Consider the following 17096-nt stretch of genomic DNA (forward strand, 5'->3'; position numbering starts at 1 on the left):
TGACCCGTCCGGTTACTTACCTTGCTGTTTTTCTAATCACTTCATGTTTTTATAATGATTTCAAAGCTAATCGACCTAAAATTCACTATAAATTTTCCTTGACATATTTGTTTCTTTGTTTTGACATAATCCGTCAAACTAATAATTTACTCTAAATTCTTTAGCATGAAGTTTAGGTCGTATAGTTTTCAAGTAGTTTGTTCTAAATTTTACCTAAAAATTGTTACTGGTGAACAAATATTTTCAAATATTTTCAAAATTAATAACGAAGTAAAGAAGAATTCTAGAAAATGTTATTGCTAGCTATATAAGCGGCCCAGCGGACATCTGAATTCAGTTTGCTTCTAGTTCCCAACAAAGGAACATCAGTTGTAAGGGTCCGTGCGGGGCCAAGCCAGGCCCCGCACCATCAAGAAACCCTCGATCGCGCTCCTTAAAAGGTTACCTGTGTTCCTGGCGAAGTCTGGCGCTCTCTGCACGCACCCAAGTCCGGTGGTGCTTTGCGGTTGCTCTAGCGGAGCGCCTCGTCTCCTAGGCGCGCGCTATCGGCGCGCCTCACCTCAACAGGCGCGTGCTGTCACCGCGCCTCGCCCGCTATCGGCGCGCCTCGCCTCAACAGGCGCGTGTTGTCACTGCGCCTCGCCTCTTTGAAGAGCGTGCTTATCAGCGCGCCTTACCCAGCGCGCCTTACCGTGCGCGCGCTATCAGCGCGCCTTACCCAGCGAGCCTTACCGTGCGCGTGCTACCAGCGCGCCTTACTGTGCGCGTGCTGCCAGCACGCCTCACCTTTGCGCGTGCTATCTGCGCGCCTTACCTTTGCGCGTGCTATCTGCGCGCCTTACCTTTGCGCGTGCTATCTGCGCGCCTTACTGTGCGCGTGCTACCAGCGCGCCTCACCTTGCGCGTGCTATCAGCGCGCCTATCCGTGTGCGTGCTCCTGCCTTGCGCGTGCTATTAGCGCGACTATAAACTTTATTTTATTCTTTTTGTAATTTAAACCATCTGTTAACGTGTCATATTTAGACAATAGCCGATAAATAAAGAACCTACCCCTGTTATATCTATCTTTCCTTTCTACCTCCTCACTCCCAGCTCCGTTACTCACTCCTCCAATATACGTGGAGGAGGGAGTAACGTGACAACTTGACGTTTATCAGACTACATTTTTATTATTCTGACTTTGAAGCAGGGACCGGACAACCCTTTCCGCGATAAAACCCTTTCAATGGGCGACACTTAAACACGGCTAACACATTGAAAGACTTTCCCTTTTGAACTGCAAGCCCATTCATACCCTTACCTTTGACTAACCCTTACCGAAAAGCTAACCAAAAATAAGGCTAGCTCTTAATAAGGGTTACCCTTATCTTTAAGCGCTTTTTATAAAGGTTTCCCTTTGCGTGAAAGAGACAGGATTAGTATAGTACTACGGTAGTGTATGAAAAGGAAAGAAAATACGTGCCTAGTCAAAGAACGCTGCCGCCGCCGCCGACGATCGATCGGATTTGAAGTAATGTGTGCTTTATGAACAAGGTAGACGACTTAAATTAGCACGCTTGTATGCTAAAAGGGAAGCCCTTTATAAGGCTAACCCTTATAAGCAATATGCAAGGTGTTGGTGAGCGGATGATAAGGGTTTTGTAAGGGTATTTGGGCTACCGATTACTCAAATGTGGTAGCTTTATATAAGGGTTTTTAAAACCAAAACAAAGGGTTTCGTCTGGCAAAGGGTATGGTGAGTTAAGCCTTATGCAATACCCTTATAAAACCCCGATAAGGGATAGCGGGCCGGTCCCTGCTTTGAAGTAGTGTAAATGAAAGTTAGACGAAATCAATTTTCTCCAGAAATTACTTTAAAACAAGTGACAATTTCTCTGAAAATCGACTTAATTTCAACGTAATTTTGATACTTAAATAATCTACAACATTTGCTGAAACTATTCTTATACATCAATTTGTATAATTTACCACCATAATTTTTTGATGATTTTTTAAAAACTGCCTCTTCTCTTCATATATTACCGGCGACGCACACTCGCGACCTCATTATTAAAAGGCAAGATGAGAAGACGTGCTAATAGAAACCAATACTTGTTATTTAGATATTACGTAAACAAACGTGTATAATTTCAACGACTAAAACTGTCAATTTTACATTTTTGCTCCAAAATCGACTACGGCCTCTTAATGTTTTAGCCAACTACGAGAAGGGCAGTGTAAAAAGGGCGGAGTAGCGTATTTGTGTTGTATGTTCTATCCTACCATACCGTCGAGAATACGCAGTTCATTTTCATTAATGATATTTATGGAACAGGTGGCATATTACTCCACATAATGACATCAAAAATTAAGGAATTTTATTCTACACAAAAAACCGGCCAGGTATCGGGCTACCCATTCTAAACCTAAGTAACGGCTCACAAAATACACATTTCATTAAAATATAGCTTATAATTGGCTGTGACTTACGGACAGACGGACATGACGAAACTATAGGGGTTCCGTTTTTGCCATTTAGGCTACGAAACTCTAAAAACCCCGTCGTCAGTTTAATAAGTATGTATTAACATGGTATTAACTATGTATTACAGTATAGAATAGAATAGAATATAGAATATAATTTTATTGGTATTAATCATACACTGTCAGTTACATAAAAAATAATTACTTATATAAGCGCCACTTGCACCATGCCACCAACCCGAGGTTAGCCCGTTAAACCGTTAACCTAGTGTCAAAATGGTAACTCCAGGTTTAACCCGTTACGATGCTCTATCACCGTAATCGTGCAAGTGGCCCTAAGTGACTTGGCATACTTACTTGGGTCTGTTTGAATAAATAATAAAGTATTTCATACGTTTAGATGTTAACAAAGTCGTTAATTCGTTATACTTTTTCTAGATTCAAAAAACTACTATGTATTATTTATTTAACGATGTAATAACAAACGCGAGTGACGTCTGCGTGATATATTATTAGTTTTATCTGTTCTGCGGTTGCGTTGCGATACTTGCGATCAGGGCAGATACCATATCCAAGCGTAGCTGTTATCTGATTCTGTCACCAGTCACCACCGTCTGTCCTCACACGATTTATTATGTCGTCACTCGTCACAGTATTTGTCGTGTTGCATCAACGGGTTAGCGTTATAGATTAAGATATATCATTGATGTTAACTGAGGCAATTTTCTGATCGAATAAATTTCCGAGCGCCGTTTTGGCAGGCAGTGTGAACAGGTAACACTATCAACAATTGTAATATGGATCTCTTTTATTCACACGTAATCTGCAGTTCGAGCACGAAGTGCCGTGCCTTTTCTAATCGAGGAAGCGATGGATATTTTCTAGCGGAGTACGCCGCGTCGTACCTGAACGCGGAGATGTAGGGGGGCAAGCAGGGTTTCCCTACTATCCGGAACTCGTATACACTGAATAATGCTGCAAAGAGCTTCGTAATTACTTGTCCTTTAGGTAGAGGTTTTTGTTAAAACTATTGGAGATGGGTCGCCCGAGGCCAAACAAAATGTAGCAATGTCATCCTTTCCATTTTCGAGAGCAACCATCGAAATGCATACTTCGCTGAAGGTTAATCGATATACGGATGCATTTTTATAGAGCTCATTAAAATTATCGGTTATTGCACGATTTCCATTTTTATCGCCATTTAGATAAACATTCAAGTATCGATATATTGATAATGCTTCGAGTGATGTAAGCAAAAGAACGTCTCCTACAAGGATCAACGATTAAGAAAGATCGCAAGATTTCCACACCCCTTATCCAATGGTAGGATCGGATAAGGTGTGTGGAAATCTTTAAGGAAAACATTGTCCAACAGTGAACGTCTTTAGGCTGATATGATGCTGCAGAGACTTCTGCTTTGAATTAAGATTTTATATGTTTCAGATTAGCAAAATTATTATATTTTTTACAGCACGGATCCACTATATTTATTGATAATTCTATTCTAAAATTCTAATCAAGGTTTCGCTTTCGAGCGAGAATTTCTTATTAGATATTGTCCATTCCATTGATATGACGAAGATTAAAAGCCAGTTAAGTGTGTAATAAACCTATTATTAGACTAATCTGTAATTAGAATATTGGAGTAGGTACTAAACGTGACCTGAACTGGAAAGATAAAGATATGTTTTCTTTTAATATATGCATGAGAAAATCAAAAACTTTAATATGCGAACATCGTTGCTGCATGGTTCTCACCACAACGGCGCACGGTTGACGATACCATCGCAAACACGTCTTAAGTAATCAAATATAAACCTTGTTTTATCAAGATAAGGTTTATATTATTTGTACTTAATTATGTTTCTTCATCTGTGTCATCACACGGGCAGCCCTTAGCGCTTTAAGTTATCAAATGTGAACCTTAATATAACGCGATAAGGTGTATTACTGCTCAATTATCTTTCTTCACCCGGACCGTTGCACGAGCAGCCCTTTCTGCTTTGTGTGATCAAGTGTAGGCCTTATTTCGATGCTATAAGATTTATTTAAGATCAGTTGCAGTCTTATTAATGACTCGAGCATGTCAGCTGCGTCACGAGTCGCTGCGCATTGTTTGGGTGCAAACGCAAAGAAGAAGCAGGACAGTTCTGCGACCCTTTCTTCGTCTATGAATGTATTTATTCAGTCTGTCGTTTACGTTGAATACACCGGTTGCCGTTCGATTACAGAAGTTAAGCGTTAAGCAACGTCGGGGGAGGTCAGTACTTGGATGGGTAACCGCGTGGGAACACCTCATGGAGTCGTACAGCTGTCTGTCGTATACTGTCTTGTCATGTACTGGTCAATTTGATGTCGGTCACTGTCACTACAAATAGATATGTATGTCAGTCAGTCAGTTGATGCCCGGTCAGCACGGAGGATGGAAGCCTGGACAGTAAATTTTAGACTAAATTTCTTATATCTGACAAATATCAGTGATAGAATATCGTCATGTCTTCCAAGGCGCTTCTGTTAATGAGCCAATTTTGTGGACGATGTCGAAAGACTCGATGGTACATGTACATACGTGTGCGTGAGCAAAATTCTTGCCTAGGTAATAAATTTTCAACACGTGTATCTAAAAATACAAATCTCGTTCTATTACGTAATGATAATTCAAATTATTTAATTGCATCTAGCAATTATATTTCTTCTTTTCCTCAATCGGAAAACCGCGACAATCGAAAGCAATTGTTCTCACCCCCGACTCTGGTCCTACAGTCACTAGTATTAAGGTTTCATTTGCTTAATTTAGTTTTCCTTGCAATAATTAACAGTCATAATTGGATGAGGAATGTTTAGTTTAATTATGAAAGTGATTCCTCTATAGGAATTTATTAATTATACTATACTTAATTTCGATGAGATTGATTGCTTTCTTTAGACAACGCGTTTAGGCTTTTGAGCTTCGGTAAGGCGTAACGATTTAAGCTTAGCGAGCCGGAAATTGACGCTTTCCGCACGGAGAACGGAAAAAAGTATACAAACCTCGGCCAGTAGATATGAAATTAAGATCACATGTAATTTGTCGGCCGAGGCGAAGCCGAGACATTCCTTGCTTTACTGCTCTAGGTATGTAATAGTACATTGTGATACAAGTGTGCTAAGTTGGTCGTTACACACGAGGCGATATGATACAAGTGTGCTAAGTTGGTAGTTACACACGAGGCGATATTTGCGCGCGAGCTGTAAGCGCAATAAAAAAGCCGATGTGTGTAATGACCAATGCACACGCGTTTCATACGACGTTTTTCAACAAACTTGCGAGGAAAAAAAGGAAACTTTCATATTAATCAAATTTTAATCGTTAAAACAGTTAGTAAAACCAAAATCTGTCATACTGCCTGCCGCTGGCGGGCCGGCCGGGCCCCGGCAGGCGGTCGGCGGGGCGCCGGCGCCCGCCAGTCCGTGTTGTAAAATCTACTCGACAAATTTAAGAAGGCTCCGTTTCCATACATTTTATTAGCAAATCAGTTACCTTCTCAAGTCAGTCAGGTACAGCATTGTCGCTTACCATAAGGACGAAATTTGCTTGTATCTTTATACGAATAACCTGTCAGAGCGTCCTTATGGCAAGTGACAATGTGGTGCCTTTTGCTTGAAAACGACACATATAATGAAAAAGCACGCGTGTTTTATATGTATCTAGGATTATGAGCCTAAAAGCTGTTCAATAACTTGCATGTTACGAGCAAGTGTGTTGAAAATTATGTAATATACTATTTTCGAACAGCCCACGTTCCAGCCCGTGTAAAGATGTTTGTGAACTCGACAACTCGACTGTATTACCATTTTTATCACCATCGCCAAAAACGTAGCCATTCAACCCACGGCTGTGACAGACAGAGTAACAGACGATTGTCATTTTTTTGTATTGTTAATGTTACGTGTGTTTAGCTTACGATAACGATCAAACCCACGCTGACGGATTTTTTGTATGATTTGATTTATTGAGTGCGTGTAGCGGTTATGGGTTATGGACCTATTGTATGTGGCAGTTAACAGATTTTTTTTGAGGTGTAATTTTATGATGATAATCTTAAAGCCTTTTGTGATGTGCCGAGACAAAGTTTTCATACCAAAAGTCAAAAGTCAAAAGCATTTATTTGTTCAACATAGGTAAGGTACATAAGTACAGGTCTCGCATAATCATTGTATCACTATGTTGTGCCGTAAGGCGTACAATTTTCCATTTATGGTCTGTGGCTGCATGCTGAGCACAGTTACCATTACTTATCAAAATCATCTAACAAAAATTCACTTACACTATAATATGCTTTGTCAATTAAAAATTTAAATAACTTACTTTTAAAACTAATCATGTCATCTGTATTCCTTAGCTCATTTGGAATTTTATTAAAAAAATTTGGAGCCATTCCAAATATACTTTTTCTAAATAACGCCGTTGCAACCAATTGCAACTGAAATGCAGTCTGTATGTTTCTAAAGCGGTGATGTCATGGCTCATATGACAATTGCTGCAACTTAGTCGATGAGGATAGGTTGAAGTGCCTACGAGGGGACATTAAAACTATTAAGAAACTAAAATTTTGCACAAGTCTTCAGTAATTTTTACCTTAGTACGGCTATAGGAAGGGTTATGATGTTAGCAGTCTACGTATGTATTTGTGTGCTATGTTCCACCGTAGCGTAGAAATTACTGAGCTCTTCGTAAGGTGTGATAAAATTCTTCTTTATGGCCCAGGAGGCTAGAAAGACTATTCTTCTTTCAGACCCGGGTAGCATATGCTAGGTCAATTTGAACCTACTATCGAAAACGTTGTAGTTGTAGTTAATATGATGTCACCAAAATACACATTTTTAATGACGTGCGATAGCTGACGTGTGTACTTCGGCGTAAAAACAATACGTATTAGTTTACCGTCACCAATGACTAATTCATCTCAGTCGTATTGCTCACTCACTGGGGATGCCGCATTGTTGTTTCACAAGTGTTTGAAGTCACAACTCTCGTGAAAATTATTTAAATCTTTTGTATTTTAGTGTAATTTGTTGTGTTGCAGTGTTACTATTATTGTGAATTTCTGTTTCTATTGTGTTTTGAGTGTTGTGTTGTTATCTTGGTCTTATTGTGGTCAAAGAAAGTCGACTAAGTATATATTTGGCATTTCATCAGGTTCTTATAGACAAGGTAACTAGCTTTTAAATAGGTGCAACTAAGTTGAATCGCCAATTAGTTTCTAATATCAACACGTCGAAACGTCGTCGAGTCTAGGGTATTATTCTAAGATGTTTAAATTTCTAATGTGTTTCAAGCGCTATAGAGGTAAAGCCACTATACATTAAACAAAACCCAATAACGATACAGAAATGATAGATTGTATTCAAAATATTTGAAGTTTTGTTTAAGAGCTTTCGGCTTGAGTAGTAGGCACTGTTTAAAGAGATTTTGAAATCTAAATGAGTATAATATTAAATGAATAAAAGTTTCCATTAACCTATTGTATTGTGTTTGCAGGCTTCCCGTTTCCGGCGGCCGGTCCCCGCCAAGATGTCAAAGAAGCCGGCGCCCGCGCCGACCTTGCACAAGGTCATCATGGTGGGCTCAGGTGGCGTGGGCAAGTCCGCCCTCACCCTCCAGTTCATGTATGATGAGTTCGTTGAGGACTATGAGCCTACTAAAGCCGACAGCTATAGGAAAAAGGTACCTAATTTAGTTTACTCTGCTTATTTACATTCCTTAACGTTATACGGCGCGCTCATCTGGGGTAACCCGACTCTGCACAAGGTCATCATGGTTGGCTCGGGCGGCGTGGGCCAGTCTGCCCTCACTCACCAGTTCATATATGATGAGTTTGTCGAAGACTAACGAGCCCACTAAAGCCGCGACAGCTATAAGAAAAAGCTACTAGTTTACTCTGCTTTATTGTACATTCCTTAACGTTATACAGATACTTTTGGCGCGTTTCATACGCTACTATTGATGCTGACTGAACAACGTGAAAAATCGGTATTCTCCCGTATAAAACGGCAAGTCATATCTACATTACAAAGGGCGTATTTAATAAGCAGTCAAACAGGAGGAAGTAAATAGGGGTGCCGCTGTAGCTAAGGTGGAACTCCATTTATCACTGTGTACTAAAAAAGACAAATCAACCAATTGTAAACCTTATCGTCTCGAAATAGGTTCTGTTTGTGCACATTTTATATCTTGCGTAAGAAATCTTTGTTAAGTGGAAGATTAATAGTGTTAAAGTGAATTACAATAAAATATGTTTGTAGACAAATCGAGGGACGGTGTTTGAAGCCCGAAGTCATTCTGTGGTTATGTTTTTTTGCCTTAGGTTTCCTATTTCTAATATCCTAAAATACATACGCAATCAATCTTCAAATACCTAAGCGCATAAATAAATATTCTAGCTAGCGTTAGAGACGATATATTTGCCCTAGTATTCTGTAAAGATGGGACCCAAGACAGAAGTAAAACACAAGACTGTCGGTTAAATACTGAAGATATAATGCTTAATTTAAAAGATACAATCCTTTATATACTAAATTATCTAGGTTAACTATGAGTCACACTACTTGGGAGGTCTACACGTGAAAGGTGTCAAATGGTTGTTAGTCATCTTACATTACTTTCCGTATATGGATTACATTCCTAACCTAATATGGGGAGAGTCGTCTTATATGACTCTCCGTATATGGTACCGCTAAGCTATATGATCCTTATGATCTAATTACATGTTATTTGAATCCTTACCTAATATTCTATACCTACACTTCAATATATTCATTTTATTTATACATATAAGAAATCGAACAATGCTTTTGACAATGCTAAAATTAATTTTAGATTCTTGACGGTGTCCGCGATGTTAAGAAAATCCTACATTTTGACAAATTGTAAACTCTGATTATATATTCGAATACATCACCCTTTTTCCTAGAGTAATCGAGTAAAAAAAGAATAATCTGAAGGTGAAGTCTGTCGAATTTTTGTTCTAACTGACAGGCCGATATCGTCCGGCGGACTGATAGTCAGTGGGTCCCTTTAGAGTAAAAATTGTAAGTTATACCGGGTGTTTCCTATAACAGGAGCATTAAATTAAGCTGTAGGCTGTACTCCTCAAACTGACCAACATTTGTTCAGCAACTTTTAAAAATAACTAGTGTTTTGATTTTCATTACATCACTTTAAAGTTTATTCTAAGACGCAATGTATTGCAAAATTTGTTGTTTAAAGGGTGACAAGCAACGTCAAACACACAGATAGCAGCGTACATTGAAAATAGTATTAAACTAGTATTGAAAAGATATAATCTAAAAATTTCATAATTTTAAAAAGTTGCTGAACAAATGTTGGTCAGTTTGAGGCGTACAGCCTCCAGTTTAATTTATTGCTCCTGTTACAGAAAACACCGTGTATACATGTGTATATAATGAGAGAAAACTCAAGAGAAACCTTAAAAGAGCGAGATGCGTCACTGTCGTGTCTTTTTTAATCTGCACTATTCTCGATTTATTTACATACATAGTTAGGTCTTGGTAAATTTTGCAATATTTAACAGATTTTCTGGATTTTGGGTTTAGGGTATTTCTCGTAAGGCTAAAATTACATAAGATTTTATTTGCTCTTTAAGAATCTTTTAAATTTTTCCTATTTTTTACATTGTTACGGTATTCAATTGTTAAGCAATCTTCCAATATAGAGACAGGCAAGTAAGCTGTCACGTTCAGGAGTTTTTATCGGCAACCGCTACTGTCACCGTCTGACACGACTTTTATTGCGCAAGCGTCGGTCTGATTGACGCGCACGACGCACGACACGCAGTCAACATGGGAAATTGATGTATTTGTATAAGAACATCGTCTAGTTGAATATTAAATTACAGATGAAGTGACGACCTATAAGATTTTTAGCGTAGAAAAGGACCCCAATGCGATTTTTAACGGGACGACAGCGACGAGAAAAACGCAACATCTCGTGATAAAAAACAAAAATAAAAAAGTTTATTAAGAACAGTAAAAGAAAGATGTCCTTCTTGAAAATTGTCCTTAGTGCAAATCAATTTAATTAAAATCTAAAAAAAACGTTAACCACTCTTCGTCATCACTCTCGTGCATAAGAAGCCTCCTCTTATGCATATATGTGGTTTTTTCTATAAAAAGGGACCTTATTGTCGATGGCGCTTACGCCATTATAAACGATGCTCCGATATAAATACAATGCCGCGCGAGGTTGTGCGGCGTAAGCGCCATCAACAATAAGGTCCCTTTTCATAGAAAATGCCCCATATGTATCCAGTATTTGGACGTATATAGCCTGAATTAATACTAACACTCATAGAAACAACCCCCCTTGCGTTGTAAAGATCTAATCAACAAACATTTTGTTTAATTACTAATCCATTAGAGACTCGACTTAATCGCATCGTACACGTAAGCCGTGAAATATAACCCATTGTTCTTCAAAGTCTAGTTGGCAAATGACACAGAATGTCAGTGGCTTGAGCCTTGGCCTAGTGCCTCTTGCAGCCTTTGGGTAATACGAGTACGATCCATCCATACGATTACATATGGGCTAAACTTTACTGTTGTGGTTCCTACAATTTTAATTCTTATTGTAAAGTGAACCCTCTGGCCCCCTCTGACGTGGTGGACGAGTATGGCCAAACTTTTGGAAAAACCCAACTACCCAACCCGACAACTCAAGACAGATCGTCTTGGCGCCGAAAGATAAGGAGAGCCGACCCCACCTAATGTGGGATAAGGCAAATAAAAAGAAGAAGATTGTAAAGTGAACTATTATGTTATAAACTATCGCCTACGGTATTTCCGGACCGATACGACTTTCAAACCTTCAGAGAAGAGCGCGTACTCCCATCTTAAAGTCCGGCAACGCACTTACAACCCCTCTGGTGTTGCGGATAATGCGGATATCCATGGGGGACGGTAATCGCTTACCATCAGGCGATCCGTCTGCTCGTTTGCCTTCTATATCATTAAAGAAAACTACACGTGCCTTATTTTGAAGTCTGTTTCTCTCATTTTCTAGCATTGAGAGTACTATGACCCATTCACGTAGTCGACGCGCCTCGGCGTTCGAATATGTGACTAAAATACAAAAATATGTGACATTTTCAACCAAAAGGTACCACATTGTCGCTTGTCAATAAGGTTGATTTCAAATTGAAGCTGTATGAAAATAACGCCTTATTGACAACCGACAATAAGTACCCTTTTGATTGAAAATGGCACATATAAAACCGTAAAATTAAATGTCAATGGCTGGTTTATAGTGCCTATCATGGCTGGTTCTATAAACCTACGCCTTTTTCCTTAAATGCCAGAGAAATATTAAATTCAGGTAATTTGATGCTTTGTCACAAGTGTCACAACTCACAAGTTTAGGAAACTTCTCGGAGCCTCTCGTGATATCGAGAGAGAAGATATCGGATTGCATTATATTATGAGACGAAACGCAATACCTTTTAATTACCGTAGGTTAAAAACTTTAGGAATATTGTACTGTATTAGGACGTATTTCAGAGTAGACACGGCACTTACATTTTAAATATCGTCAATAAAATGATACAAGTTGGTTGCTCATAGGGGCTTTAGGGACTCGAATAGATTACAGTTTCACACGATTGTTTTGTACTTAGGGCGCTTATTCAAATGTTTGGACCCGTATATCTGGAGGTCTGTCAAGGCCATACCTTGATTGGACCTTTCATAGTAACGTTTTGTAGCTGGCGACTTGCTTGGTAGGACACTGCACCAATTGCTTGAAGGTTTCCTCAAGCATCAGCGCAGGCCCTAGTTTTTATGAACCTTTTTGGGATTAGTTCGGGTCCGCATGCTGATTTCCTTTGCGTAATCGAAAAGGGTCTCCGATTTCGAAGTCGCATTCCTAATCGTTAAGCGAGGTTTAGACTAGCAAGAACTTACATGCAATTAACGTTACATTGCTGACTACTAAGGTAAACTGCATTCGAAATGTTTATCAGATACCGCAATGTAATGAAAATTGCATGCAAGTTCTTGCTAGTCTAAACCTCGCTTTAGGCTTCTTAGTATATTTTATTTAAAGATGCTAAACTTCTTTCAGGTCGTCCTGGACGGCGAAGAAGTCCAGATCGACATCCTAGACACAGCCGGCCAGGAGGACTACGCAGCCATCCGGGACAACTATTTCCGGTCCGGGGAGGGTTTCCTCTGCGTCTTCTCCATCACCGAGCCTGAGAGTTTCGATGCCACGCAAGAGTTCAGGTATACAGTCCGAGAAGGAGTTTTGCCTTGGAGTTCGTACATATAAGAGTGTGTTTATGGCTGAACCTGTGTATTGGCACTGTACAAGATACTAGCATTTTTATGAGGTATATTAGGCAGTGCAGTTAACTTGGAATTCTGATAATAAGTAAAAAAAATATCAGAGCTGCACACTGAACATGGTGTTTTGGTCGTACAAATGATTGTCAATGCAATTTAAATGATAAAATTTAGTGTGGGTTCAAAGTTTTGCAAAACACTAATTTCAGTAATTTTACGTAAAAGGGTAACCGGGGGTGGTGTAATTTATTTTCATTCAATCTATTTGTTAAGTTTTGCATTACTTATCCGTGACATATTGCCACGAGTTGTCTGTGGCAATTGACATGAAACGATCCGTAACTGTAGTATTCTAAACCGGTCAATACGTACGGCGTATCTGCGGTGTCACATTGCAAATTTGTGGTTGACCACAACATCGCGAGTTTAATATAGTTTACGTGAATCAGGCCATGCCGGACATAAAATAATCACAAATACATTTAGTAGAAGGTCTATAAATACTGGCTATCGGGGGCTATCGAAAATGTTGGAGTTTTTCTGAAGGTGCGTCAAAATCAGGCGAACGCGCCTGTTTGCGAGATTTGGTAGCTGCTTGCGTGCATAACGATGTGCACCCCATTTTTAGGGTTCCGTACCCAAAGGGTAAAAACGGGACCCTATTACTAAGACTCCGCTGTCTGTCTGTCTGTCTGTCACCAGGCTGTACCTCATGAACCGTGATAGCTAGACAGTTGAAATTTTCACAGATGATGTATTTCTGTTGCCGCTATAACAACAAATACTAAAAACAGCGTAATGATACGGAACCCTTAGTGCGCGAGTCCGACTCGCACTTGGCCAGTTTTGTATGCGAACGGCGGGCTAGTGGAGCATTCAATAGACCTGAATGCAGCTTTAAAAGGTTTCTAATTGACACATTACAATAAAATTGTAATAAATTACTACTGTACAAGGCAGTGCTGGGCAGAGAATCTTCAGAGATGCAGTCAAAGCTGGTAAAATAGAATGACCCCTAGTGACTATGAATGGGCTAGTCAGGAACTGTTTTCCATAACACTGATTCAAACTTTCACGATTTTTACTTATTCATTCACAACGACGGGACTTAACGTCGGAAGTAAATTTAAAACTTATTTTACGTGTTTTCCATAATATTCAAAGCCTTTTAAGCTTACCGTGGGAATTTAGTTGATGTGTATAAGAATGTTCTAAACATATTTTTTCATAATATGTACTTATAGAACGTTCCTACTTCCTACCATTTCAGGGAGCAGATTCTTCGCGTAAAGAACGCCGAGAACATTCCCTTCCTGCTCGTGGGCAACAAGTCGGACCTGGCGGAGAAGCGGCGCGTGCCGCTCGACGCGTGCCGGGAGCGCGCGGCGGCCTGGCAGGTGCCTTACGTAGAGACCTCCGCCAAGACGAGGGACAACGTCGACAAGGTAACACACGACTCCGGCTAGCCGAGACATACGATAACACATAAAGATACCTTTCCAATACGGCGGAAATGAGAGTCCAGTTGCATTGGTTGTAATCCAAGAGAGCGGAAAAGACACAACCAATGCTATTGGTTGATTCCCGCACGTCATGACACATGATGATACAAACTACATTTTTACTGTCAACAATATTTTACGCTATTTAATTACGTGTGGAATATGGAAAATTTTGTACAAGTGATAATACAGTCTGGCAAAAAAGATTAGAAAAAAAAAAGTGGCAACACTGTAGAGTCGTCCCTTTCAAATCGATCTAAAGAAAACGGGACGACACTACAGTGTTGCCACTTTTTAATTTCTACTCTTATTTGCTAGCCTGTAATTGTAATGACAATAATGGTGACAAAAACATAACTAACATATGCGACACCTATTGCCATTGCTGTAATTTGCTAACCTTACATTCTCGTAGAACCAGTTATGTAGGGCAAAATGTAGGCAGACGAGTACACGATATAAAAGGGTGCGTCTGAGAGAGATGGGACGTATAGCCAGGAAATTAGAACGGAATAGAATTTTCAAAGAAAAAGTTGCTTATTTTTATATGGTGTTAGAGGTTTAAATTTATTATATTATTGAGCTTATCCTCACATTCGCGGATTTAAAAAGTTCAAACGGATATACTCCTAGTAGTTCTAGTAATACGTATAATTAAAAAACCCTTAAAAACGATTACGCAGCCATTCGTCAAATCCTTAACTCGTCAAGTTAGCCATTCGTCAAATCCTTGATTCGTCAAGTTAGACATTCGTCAATTCCTTGATTCGTCAAGTTAGACATTCGTCAAATCCTTGATTCGTCAAGTTAGACATTTGTCAAATCCTTAATTCGTCAAATCCTTGATTCGTCAATTAGACATTCGTCTAATGGCTGCGTAATTCTTAAAAACTACTGTTCCACATCCCTGCCCACTAATAAACCATCGTGTCATTTATTGAAACATAATCAGCACAACGGTATTAATGACTAATGAGTTTGTTGACCCCTATTGTCCTATCGGCCTCGTCTTATCGGCGTGATCAAATCTTGTTATTGATTAAATTTTACTATTATTCTGTCACTTTATCGTAAATGTAATTGAATAATACATTACAGTACATTCGGTGCTAGTTTCTCGCACTAGTGCGTAAAAGAGCACTGTTCGTACATATGTCGGAAGTTTAAAGGGCCATATGTACTGTAAAACGTTGTACTCCCTGCGTTCGTGTTTTAATTTATCGCCACTCGTTTGGAATTTCCTCTTTTCCGCACTTGTATCGTAAATAACTATTGTGCAACAAGGGGGGGTAAGTGAAATTTTGGAAACGAGGGTAGTAGAAATTAAAGATCCGAGGCTGCAATAGTTACACACAATGTTTTTCATCTCACTTGCGAAGAAAAAGCTAAATTTTAAGCAAAATAATTCTTAAATACTTTGACATATCAAAATTTTTTTTTTTTCCCTTTTACCAGATTTAATGAATAATAATTGATAGATATGTACAGTACCGGTCAAATACATATATCTCTTACACATTTTTCCGCCATATTATCATTTCTTGACAGGTTAGGCATCGTAGGCACAGATCTATTCGGCATTCAGCCACGATTGAAAATTATGTAAAAATATTTTAAACGGTTATTAATCAAATTAAATATAAAAAAAAAAAAACTAAATTATAAACGTCAGTATTTTAAAAGTAAAACTCATTTACGCTACTTGGTTTGAATAAATGAGTGACATAGTAAATAAAAACTATAACTTCGTAGGGAGTTATAGCTTTTTTTTGCAATCCATAACTCCCGCGGGAACTATTATTTGTACTATGTCCGTCTGTCCGAGTGATTAGTCAGCTTCGTTTGAGGGCGGTGGCGGGGCAACTAGCGTAATTATTTGTGGTATTTTCTATAAAAAAGGACCTTATTGTCGATGGCGCTTACGCCATTATTAACGATGCTCCGATATAAATACAATGCCGCGCGACGCTGTGCGGCGTAAGCGCCATCGACAATAAGGTCCCTTTTCATAGAAAATGGCCCATTTATTGTTTGATCGGCATTGAGGTTTATGTTGTTTGTATAAATGCATTGTTAAATATATTATATTTTCGCACAAATCATCTACATATTAAACTTCTTCGGTCTACTTGGGGTTAAATATTCATATCTCACTCGAAAAAGCTACCTTCCCTTTTGTCATAAAAAATACCCATTTTCGTGGTACGAGTTTTTCGTTACTTTTTAAAAATTGTATAACTATCCTACAAACTTGTTTACATTCATGCTAGGAAAATATAAGCGACTAGCTTTTGCCCGCGACTTCGTCTGCGTGGAGTTAGTAATTTGGGTAGCTTATTTTTTGTCCAATACCTATGCTTTTTATCGATTTCCCATACAAACTTCCACCCCCCTCTTCACCCCCTTAAAGGATGATTTCTGGCATAAAAACTACGCTATGTCCTTCCCGGGACTCAAACTATCTCTATACCATATTTCATCTAAATCTGTTCAGCGATGCGATTGCAAACCGCTGAATCGATTTAGTTGAAATTTGGTATAGAGATAGTTGAGTTTTGGGGATGGACATAGGGTAGTTTTTATCCCAGAAATCATCCTTTAAGGGGGTGAAAAGGAGGGTGGAATGTTGTATGGGAAACTGATAAAAAGCAGATTGGATAAAAAATAAGCTACCCAAATTACTAACTCTACGCAGACGAAGTCGCGGGCAAAAGCTAGTTGCTTATATTAGTATGGATTATGGTCATTTGAATAGCGAATATAGTGCGTGTATAAGTGTGCACGTATTAAGAT

The 17096-nt window shown here is 39.1% G+C and overlaps 1 protein-coding gene across 3 annotated transcripts in view; it reads left to right on the plus strand.

Annotated features, from left to right (window-relative positions):
* The window catches only part of LOC134746311 (ras-related protein Ral-a), a 46491-nt gene that overhangs the window by 19145 nt on the left and 10250 nt on the right, over positions 1–17096 (plus strand). For all 3 annotated transcript variants that reach the window (XM_063680706.1, XM_063680704.1, XM_063680705.1), the window contains exons 3-5: positions 7985–8170; positions 12581–12741; positions 14072–14246. In XM_063680706.1, the coding sequence (XP_063536776.1) occupies positions 7985–8170; positions 12581–12741; positions 14072–14246 (522 nt within the window). The remainder of the gene's footprint in view (positions 1–7984; positions 8171–12580; positions 12742–14071; positions 14247–17096) is intronic.

This window comes from Cydia strobilella, chromosome 12, assembly GCF_947568885.1.
Source record: "Cydia strobilella chromosome 12, ilCydStro3.1, whole genome shotgun sequence".
NCBI lineage: Eukaryota > Metazoa > Arthropoda > Insecta > Lepidoptera > Tortricidae > Cydia > Cydia strobilella.